Source organism: Limulus polyphemus, unplaced genomic scaffold, assembly GCF_000517525.1.
Source record: "Limulus polyphemus unplaced genomic scaffold, Limulus_polyphemus-2.1.2 Scaffold9, whole genome shotgun sequence".
NCBI classification, from domain to species: Eukaryota; Metazoa; Arthropoda; class Merostomata; order Xiphosura; family Limulidae; genus Limulus; species Limulus polyphemus.
This window is the reverse complement of record NW_013665619.1, coordinates 1,829,725-1,840,910: the sequence shown is the minus strand read 5'-3', so window position 1 is coordinate 1,840,910 and position 11,186 is coordinate 1,829,725. Positions and strand designations below refer to the sequence as shown.

Below are 11,186 nucleotides of genomic sequence, written 5' to 3'. Positions count from 1 at the left end.
TCGGGTAACACATTTGTACACCCAAGAAATAATCAACTATTTTATATAAAAACACAAGACAGACTAATTAAGATCACAGAAAACAACTCGGCCAAAGTACTGAGCATAATTTACCCCATCTACCTATCAAAACAACTAACCAATGGAATAAACAAAGCTAAATGCAAGATCAACCTAAATATTGCTTTGTATTTTACTTTCATAATCTGCACGTAGTAGTTATATGCAAACTTTACAAGCTTTATGAAGTGATACCTACAAATTCTTAACTTCACAACATCTGGAAAAGAAGCTTTTTAAAATGAGGAAAAATAAATTACAGTAGCTAATGATGCCATACGCTTGCTCAGTTCTTGTTTCAAAAAAAAAAATTCTTGGTTAAGACCCTGGTAGTCTCTTATATCTATGTACTTTTAATACAATAGATGTGCAAATTAATTTAAAATAACAGTACACATCACATCAAGAGTTAAACAATTCCACAAGTTATAATTCTAACACAATATAATTATTACCTTTCATAATCTAGTTTGTATTTTCAAACTTTTCATTACACTTTTGAAAGAGGGTACCACTACACAGGTTATAAAAGCTACTATAAATTTTTAAAATCTAAATTATATCTAGTCTTTTTATGCTCAAAAGAAAAAGAAATCAAAATCTTTAAGCTTTTATCTCTTTCTAATGTACAGTTTTTAAACAACATACTATTTTCAATGTTAAAATTTAGTTGTTTGCTAGAAGGAGCTGCTAATTATGATGATGCAATAATGAGAAGCTTCCTGTTATATTTAGAGAGAAGGATACATTATTTATAAATACGGGTAGTCAGTTGGTGAAGTTAAGAAGAGTTCAATGAAATATTTAGTGAGCGAATTAGTTCAGTGTTATAAAAGTTATTCAGTGAGAATTACTATCTGTATTCTGCTATTTAGTTAGTTGGTGAGTTAGAGTTGTTTATTGACTGATTAGACTTGCAATTACTACACCAGAGATTTAACGTCTAGAGACAACAGGGAAGGTGGACAATGTACCTTTAAGAAGTGAAATGCTTATACCAGGAGTTATTAGAAATAAATATTCATCTAGTTACTGGAGCATAGTGATACTATAAACTCTAACATATCCTGAAGGACTGATGGTTGGAAGAGTCTCACGAGTAAAAATGTCATATGTAAACTTAACTGGGAAACATATAACTCAGCATGTAATAAAATAGAAAGTCACCATGATGTTAATGCTGATAAGACTGTATTTCATCAAAGTGACATGGTATGGCTAAACAGTTGTTGTTACAAGTGAGAATGGACTCTAAAGTTAAGTAGGTATTGGGAAAGACCACACATTGTACTGAAAAAAATCAATGATGTGGTTTACAGAATCCAGAAGGACACACAGTCCAGGTCAAAAGTCATCCACCATGATTGCCTCTGGAAGCATGTTGGTGAGAGAATGACTAAATGGGTAACTCCAGAGAAGAATCTGCTAGCAGAAATTCAATCTGTGGAAAAGCCTAGTGTTCTAAGATTATTTCCAGAGAACCACAAAAGATACAGCCACCAGCAGATTCACTCAACCATTCAGATAGCCAATAATGATAAGTGACAAGAGGTTATTCCATCTACATACATGGGCCTCAGAAGAGAAAACCACCAAAACAACATAGTGAATGGACAGTTTAATGTACTGTTTTACTTGTATATTAGGAATGTTCAAGGGTCTTCACAATCCAAAAAGGGGTTATGTTGCTATATTTTCAATATTATAATTTGATTGTTTGCTACACGGAGCTACTAACCAATAATCAAGAGGCTTCATCTAATAGCTAGAGATGAGGGTACATTATTTATAAACATCAATAATCAATTAGTGAAATTAGGGAGAATTCAGTAAAGTATTTAGTGACTGAATCAGTTCAGTGTCAGAAAAGTTATTCAGTGAGAGTTATTATATCCATTCAGTAACTTGTGAGTTAGTGTTGTTTATTAACTGATTAGCTTTGTGAGGAAATTTTATAAGTTAGGAATACGTCTTCAGTTTATACTGAAATGTTGTATTTAAAGTTAAGGATACATTAGTTTTGGAGTTATGTTGAAAAGCATTTATGAAATTAGGCCTACAACTGAATGTGACTGTAGTAAGTTTGTTATTGTTAGATGCATGGGCACACACAGAAGTATTTTCAAGGGGGGGGGGGGCAAAACATGTACGTAGGTGTTCAGCTTTTAAAGTATAAGTCAACTCAACAAACTTAAAGAATATATGTTATGTGTGAATGCAAACACAAATATTTCGTTTAACTACGATGTTAAGTTTAAAATCATAATATGTGCAGTTTTTTTGTGAAATGTAAGAGGGGGACAAATTCCCCCTCTTGCCCCTTCCTTCATGGTTACATGAACTACATTTGGTATTATTTTTACCAAAAGAACCCACTCATGGATAGAATATGTTACAACAGTATTTTTTTGTTAGTCACCACCTGCACTTTCCAACATGTTGGTATCTCTTCTATAATAAAACAGAATATACAATATTTCAAATAATTTTTTGCCCTTAAGTTCAGGACTTTTCTAAATTGAACCTTCAACTCTATTAGTTCTTTTCATCAGAATTAAACATTCAACTAGAACTTCCAGTTTTTATTAACTGCCATATTTAACTCCTTTTTTTTTGCAGAATATCAGTGCTCCTCTCACACCAAAAAACAGTAGGTCTTTTCCACATTTCATATGTCAATTGTATAATTTTAAACATTTCAACTTTGAAACTCATCTTTCACACTTAATAAGGCTCAGTCACAAAGAATGTTCAGGTATTTCTGAATAAAAGTAACACTCAACAGTGTCAGTCATTCCCAATCTTAATATCATCAGCAAATGCAGAAATATTACAGCCCATCTATATATACCAATGAAGTATTGGAGGAACATTCATAATGAATTTCTACTTGAAATAAATATGAATCCCAATCTTTACTTGTTACAGAATAAGATAAATATGAGAAATATAAAAAAATAACTTTAAGAAACATTCTCCTGATATGTTCTATTAACATATGTTAATCTAAAAATCACTGATCATATATTTTTATCTACTTCATTAAGCACTCCTTTTTCCTAGCATTGAAGCTCTCTACATAGATAAAACCTTCTCAGAACATTAAAACATTGCAAGTACTTAGCTGACTTTCACTACAAGTAATTCTTACTTCAACGGAATGTTTTAACACTTGCCACATATATTTTTTATAAGTACAGACTGAAATACATTAATGACAAAGAGAAAAGGGTACCAAATTCTATACTAATCTTCAGTTGAGAATACAAGGATAAAAGATTTCACATTTCTCTATAAAAAATAAAATTAAACGTTTTTTACAAAGCCATATGGTTTATTACTGATAAAATATCATTTACCACACTTGACGTGCTTAATAGTTCATTTACTTAAGAAATACAAAATTTGATGCCATGTTGATGTTTTAAAAAAATGTTAAGAAATATGTATACAAATTGAATACATATATAACTGATACTTGGTGAAACTCCATAATTACAGATATGAGGTAAAACAAGACAATTGTACAATTCCCAAACACACCATTTATTCACGACCATGATGTCTTCACTAACAAAACCATGGTCATGAATAAATGATGTATTTGTAAAACGTACAATTCTTTTGTTTTCCTCAATTCTGTGAATACATATAGTTACTTTGATTCAAATATCACAAAGATACACTTTTATTAAATGAGAATAATTAAAGACGAGCAATGTAATCCTCATTCAATTAAAATAAACAAATGTTTTTGCTGTTTTCTCTTGTAAACTTAAGTGATCAAGATTATATTGATAATTAAGAAAATATAATAGATATGAAAACATACATTTAAGACAGTATAGCAGAGATGGCTGGTATGGGTATTAAAAATTTTAATTAAAATAAAGTATAAGAACAATGTTTCAACCTTCTTAGGTCATCTTCAGGTTAACAAAAACAGTTTTTAAAAACTTATACATCATTTTAATTAAAGTTTTTAATACTTTTACCAGTCGTCTCTGCTAAACATTTTTTACTTCAAGTAGGTTTCTCGTCATCATTAATATATTTAATACAATTTAAAATTGCATTACTTATTATTGTAATACAAAGCCATTTATCAAGCCATATTCAAAAGCAGACATCACATAAAAATAACTAAAACAAAAATTTTACAAAAAAAATATATCATAGGAATGTGAAACTGTATGCAAGTCCAGTTTGTTATTATTAATGTAGTTTCTTGCTTTCACTTACTGTTGAAACATTTTGGGAGTATGACGATGGTGCTGAACTGACGGGTTGTGATGGAGGTGGCATCTGAGACATTGCTGATCGGTTACCCATTGGTAGCATCTGTTGCACAGGACCTCCCATCTGTTGGTGTAGCATAGCTGGTGTACCATGAGAAACTTGCACAAGATGCATTGGTTGTTGGTGCATTCCTCTAGTACCATTCATAGGATGGGCCTGTTCAGTTACAGATCGATACATTAGTGAAATACTCCATTTATTTAGTACACCACAAGCAGTTACTCTACAGTTGTTAGACATACACAACTGTTTAAGTTTAATATGAGCATTATAATTTAGATAGTTTAAATAGCAGAATGTCATATTTTGTTATTTTAAGAAGTGATATTTTATGGTAAGTTTGTTTATGAGGAAGATGTTGCAGAAAATCTGTTCAAGCAAGAAGTCGAGGCAGTGTTAGAAGCCAGAATCATTGAGCCTTGGAATTCAGCCTAATGTTTGCCAGTGGTAATCGTGAAGAAGAGGAGTGGCTCAAACTGTATAGATTTCCAAAAGCTGAACTTTGTGATGAAGTGTGACTCTGAATCTATGGGCAACCCAGAGGCTATCAAGGTGAAAGTAAATGGGGCTGAGTTTTTTAAAAAGATCGACCTCAGTACAGGTTAATGGCAGATCCCATTGGAGACAGAATCTAAGATGAAGACAGCTTTTGTGACACAAGATGGAAGCTATCAGTTCAAGATGATGCTGTTTGGGTTAGTCAACTTAGCAGTGACATTCAACCACCTGATGAGGAAGATGTTGCATAAAACCACCAACATAAAGTATTATGTGGATGACATGCTGATTCACACAGCCAAATGGGAAGACCACCTCAAGAAACTCAGAGAGCTGTTTGGGCAAGTGAGGGCAGCAGCTCTGACCATCAGACCATCTATGTGCTATATCAACTATTCTGCACTGGACTTTGTTGGACACAAGGTGGGTGACCAACAAATGGCCATGGAAGAAGAGAAACTAACCCACATACAAGATGCCCCAGTACCAATGATAAAGCAGCAAGTCAGATCCTTCCTGGAGTTAGCGGGATGCTATAGGAAGTTCATCCTAAACTATGCTGAATTTGTTGCACCCTGACTAACCTGACCAAGAAAGGCCAACCCAACAAGGTGAAGTGGGAATAAACACAGAAGACGGCATTCCAGAAGTTAAAAAACAAGTTAGGAAATTTGCCAGTCCTTCAACAAAACCGTTAATTGTTCAGACTGATGCACGAGACATTGAAATTGCAGCAGTACCTCTACAAGAACATGAAATGGACTGTTTCCCGAGGTGTACATCATAAGTAAAAAGCTATTTAGTTGTGACAAGAACTACTCTGTGATTGAACAAGAATGTCTGGCCATCATATTTGCCATCCAGGAATTTCAGAACTACCTCTATAGGAAAGAGTTCATTATCCAGATGGACCATTAGCCCCTTGCATACATCCAGAGGTGAAAACATGACAGTGAGAAGATCACAAGGTGGATGTTGTACCTCCAGAACTACTGGCTCCATACTGAGGTCATTAAGGTGACTACAAATCTTGGTGCAGATTGTACAAGTAGACTGAAGTATGAACTGTGGACAGCCTTTTTATATAAAATAAAATATTGTAAATACTTTTCTTGAAGAGGAGCTTATTATTAAACACACATGACTGTTTTAGTTTCAGTTTAAAGTGAGCATTATTATTTAGATCATTAATGTAGTGCAAGTGTCATAGTTGGTTATTTTTAGAAATGATATTTTATGGTAAGTTCGTTTACATAATTGTTTAAAAATCATACATTGTGCAGTTCAAATGTTATAAATTAGTGATCTTTTACAATATTGGGAGATTATTATATCATGTTGCTAGAACTTTCTGAGTTTCTTTATTGCATTCTAGTTCTAGACTGTGTGATCATGAGTTTAGTGATTAAGAGAGTAATGTGGTGATTATTAAAGTGAAATTATCACAGTCTGTATTGTAATAACAGAGTAGAGACAAATAATTTGTCTTGTCAGTTGTGTTCTAAAGTAACTGAACCAGCCTATGTAGACTTTGACAAAAAAAAAGTGAGAATTACTTAAAGCTCTGGATACAACTGTGGTAACCAGCAGTGTAATGAATATTTGTATATAAGTTTGATTTGTTTTTAATATATTATTTCAAACAAGTGGACTGTGTTGTTGTTTGTTTATAGTTGAAGTTTATCAACAAGTCACAGACACCTACAATATAGAATCAGGTCTTACAAAACCTGAGTGGTGAGCCATCCAGGATCTACAGTGGTAAATGGCAGTCAATGGTGAAAAAAAAAATGGCAAAGAGGTCAACATATACACAGCTGTAGTGGTGGCAAAAATATTATAGAGGGTACAACACACAATATAACTCTGTTGACTGACTTTGGTAAGTGGATAGTGACTTGGACTCAGAGTTGGCGATCTTTGAGATTCTGTCAAACAACAATAAGACCCAGAGAGAGAAAAGCATTAACAGCAAAGACAGAAGGAGTGGCAGAGAAGAGAGGAATACAGAGAAAGGTAGAAAGAAGAATGTAAGCATGAAATACAAGCCCAAAAACAGAGAGAGTAGAGACTGGAAATAGAGAGAATAAGAGCACAAATTGAGATTGCAAAGCTCACCAAACAGAAAGACAATGGGGTCAGGACCAGTTGACCCAAGCTACCCAAATTTGATGAACAGAAAGACAACATGGAATGTTTTCCTGGTATGGTATGAAAGATTCACCCAAAGTCAGAATTGGGAGAAAGGTGACTGAACAGTCTGTCTCAGTACCTCTTCTCACACAAAAAAGCCTAAAAGAATATGTGGGCATGATGTCAGAAGATGCCATGGACTATGAGAAGTTAAAGGTGGCCTTGCTAAAATGCTATGAGCTAGAACTTTCTGAGTTTCTTGTTGGTTTAATTGAGTATTATTGCATCAGAATATCTAGTATTCCATGAAATGTTCCACACTTCTATCAGGGTAAAAGTACATGTCAAAAATTAGCATTGGGTTCTAGTTATAGACTGTGAGTCTAGTGATAAAGAGTGTATAGCGGTGATTATTAAAGTGAAATTATCACATACTGTAATAACAGAGTAAAGACAAATAATTAGTCTTCTTAATTGTGTAATAAAGTAACCGAACCAGTCTATGTGGACTTTGACAAAAAAGAGAAAATTATTTAAAGCTCTGGATACAACTGTGGTAACAAGCAGTCTAACGAACACTTATAAATATGTTTGATTTGATTATATAATATATTTTAAAAAAGTAGACTGTGTTGCTATTTATTTATAAGTTGAAACTTATCAAGAACAAGTCGTAGACACCTAGTGTAAAGAATCAGTCCTTACAAAATCTGACAACAGTAAAATGACTCTCCATATTTTCAATACAAAACAATGAGCTTAAGATAATAGAAACTATGTAGTCATTAACCAGGTATTTTTAAGTAGCAGTTAAGTGATTAAATAATACATACAGTAATAAGTTAGGTTCTGTAACAAGTGTAGGTGAAACAGAAATGAAATGATGCTTTAAATAAGTAACTGTGATATCAATTTGTATCAGAAACACACTAAACAAAATATTATCATTAGTGTAAAGAAATATATAAGCATTTTAAATTATCAGCTTACCATTGTCCATACTTGGCTGGAAAGAACTGGTGGTTGTGGTTGAGTCATGGCCACAGAGACTGATGAACCTTCTATAAGAGATGTCAACAGTGGTGATTTCTTTTGCAAGTTTGATAATGACTGTTGATTTGATGATGAGTTGGACAAAGCAGTCGAAGACATCATCGTTGTTGAAGTTACTGAATTTCCTCCCAGGTTATCAGACTGATCATTAGCAGCCTTATAACATAAAAATTTAAGTTAAATGCTAATTTTCAAACTTTCTGTTTGATAATCCACCACATGTTTCTAATTTTTGATAAACACAAAATATTCAGTATCTCTCACACCAATTTGAAGAATATTACAAATCAATCAAATATATCATTTATAAATATTTATGTTAGAAAATTATACCTTTTTTTGTATACCAAAAACTTTTGATGGAAATGAAATAATAAGTTATTGTTAGTTTTATTACTTGTCACACACCTATTTCTCTTACTTTAGTACCAATTATAATACGTTCATGATTGATGGTTTTATATATACATATACTATTGCTTTGAGTTAAATAAAACAAAAACGAGTTATCCACTGTATCATCTTATCAATCTATAACAGATTACAGGAAGAACAATAAACAATTAATCCTTTCCTAACTGGTGAGTTAATTTAAGCAACTAAAATTCTTAAAAATCCCACCCAGTAGTGAAAATGTTAATTTTAACATTGAGTTAGGAAAAGTTTCTTAAGAACTCACCCAGTTGCGAAATGTTAATTTCAGTGCTACTTTAAGCAAGTAGGTTGTTTAATAACCCATACAATAATGATGTGGATCAATTTTAGTCCTTTTATTACTAATTATGTGAGTAAAATTATGTTACAATAGACAAGTAAAACCTCTTTGAAATGCATCCTGTAATGAGAAGGTTAAGCTTGGAAAAACTAAATATAAATAACTAGTAAAAAGAAAAAAAAATGTTTTTCAGTTCACTCATGTTTACCTTAGAGACAAGACTTGCACGATATGCAGCTAATGCTTTCAAGTATTCTTTCTTTGCTGCTTCAGTCTTTTTCTTGTACATCTAATTACACAAGAAGTGAATGCCTAATCATATAATACAGCAGTATCAAACACTTACGAAAATATTAGCAACAGTTAAAGTACAATTAAAAGTGAATGCAGTATATACTGCATACCTTTACCAATTCCTTTGCCAAACAAAAATATACTGAATGTGAAAAGTAGAAATTGTGTAATTTGTTTACCTATCAAAGTTTTCATGACACTTCCAAATTACACTGGGTATAACAAAAATTACATGACTATTTACTATAAATTTAAAATTCAAACAATAAACCTAATTTTGGAATACTGTGGGAGTTATTTAAGTTTAAGCAGATAAAAAGTCAATGAACTAAATCTATTTTAGGCCTTTTGGTGTTGTAAAAGCTTAAAGAGACAGTTTAATTGCTGTTCATTTTATTACTTCTTTCTGTCTGGTAGAAAATGACTCAATTGAAGGAAAAAGTAATCAGCCAATAAAATCACAACTTTAATTTCTATTACACTGTAAAACACAGCTGTCCATTTTATTAACTGTTAATTAATAAAACACTAACAATGACGAAAATGCATCAAATAGATACAGTTGAGAAAACAGCATTGTGATGCTCTTGTGACTAGATTTGGGTCACCTGTTGTTCCAGTCTTTGCTTTACTTAAATCATCTTTTTTGACTTTTTTATTTTTATTTTTTGGTTAATTTACATTAATTGTCCTTTATCTTTGTTCATGGTCATTTTCCTTTACAGAAGGAAAGTTATCAAAGTAAATGAAAATTATTATTATGAATCATACCTACATGACATGCAGATTGTTATGGTTCTATTATAAAAATTATAAGTATTCATAAAAAAATGCATATGTGTGTTAGCTATTTTTTAGCATTAATACAGAAATGGCCTGCCACATTATGAAAAATCTTTTAGGCTCATTTTAATCTTCTTAAAATGATGATACAATTATTTTGTACAAAAGTGACTCGTTGAAAATATTAGGCTATGTTGTCATTATAGGACACTTTCTTTAAATATTAGATTAAGGATATTTAGAACATCCTTCTTTCCTTTTCTTGAAAATCTTTAAGAATAAATTTCATTCCTTGGTTATAACCTTACACTTTTATGTTCCGCATCCAGTCCATCCCACATGGAAGCTACGATTTTGGAAACTTCACCAAAACTCGCACTTGGATTCTGACCCTTGATCGCTGCTTGAGTGTCTCGAAAGAAAAGAGCGTATGCTGACACTGGCCTGAAAAATACAATAAAATACTAACTTTTTCCTTGATAGCAATTCACATTAAATTTCCTTAATGAAGAATTACATTCAGTCGGCTTTGATAATATTCACATACCGTATTTGACGGCAATTAGGACGCACTTATTTCCCAAAATTTTGGCTCAAAAAATCGCCCTGCGTCTAATATGCGAAGTTGAGACCGTCCGCAGGCTAATCTTCTTCCTAACGCTCACTATCCTAGCATACGATCAGTACAGCATTCCAACTACGAAATAAGAAATCTTGGGATCACGTTAGGCCTAAAATCACTGTGAAGTCTTTTAAGAAGTGTGGCATTAGCAATGCTCTTGATGGCACAGAAGATAATGTGTTATTTGAAGTCAGTGATTCCAGCAGTAGTGACGAAGATGAAGATTTTTCTAGTTTTCAAGATGAAGAATTTTCTGGTTATGAAGATGATTAAAGTGTATCCCCATTTTCTTACTGTGTTTTAGTTTATGTTCAAGTGTTTTCTGCTTGTGTAATGTGCTGTTAGATTACTTTCACCAATATATGCTTAAATACACTAAAAACTTTTTTTCCTGAATCTGACCTGCTGAAATGGGGGTGTGTCTTATATACCCATGCGTCCTATATGCCATCAAATACGGTAATTAAATGTACAGAATTTACAAACACAAAATTAAAATTCAACAAAGTCTCTTAATTTTACGGGACGTATCTTCTTCCGTACTGGTCTCTGTCTCGTTGGCTTCTGCTTCATGTGGGGTTCATCTGCTTCATCAGGAAATGTCCTATCATCGGTAACAATCACATCAGTTGCAGTAACTTCATCAAGGGCTTCACCGTTTCCCTTCTCAAAACCGAGTAGAGTTATTTCCTCGACACTGGCTTTTTCAGGTGACACGTATTTAGCACC

The 11,186-nt window shown here is 32.7% G+C and overlaps 1 protein-coding gene across 5 annotated transcripts in view; it reads right to left on the bottom strand.

Moving 5' to 3' along the window:
- Positions 1-11,186, bottom strand: part of LOC106478217 (thymocyte selection-associated high mobility group box protein TOX-like) — a 151,460-nt gene that overhangs the window by 1,990 nt on the left and 138,284 nt on the right. For all 5 annotated transcript variants that reach the window (XM_022381837.1, XM_022381813.1, XM_022381841.1 and 2 more), the window contains 4 exons: positions 10,144-10,279; positions 8,967-9,047; positions 7,981-8,199; positions 4,303-4,515 (listed from right to left, as the gene is read on the bottom strand). In XM_022381837.1, the coding sequence (XP_022237545.1) occupies positions 4,303-4,515; positions 7,981-8,199; positions 8,967-9,047; positions 10,144-10,279 (649 nt within the window). The remainder of the gene's footprint in view (positions 1-4,302; positions 4,516-7,980; positions 8,200-8,966; positions 9,048-10,143; positions 10,280-11,186) is intronic.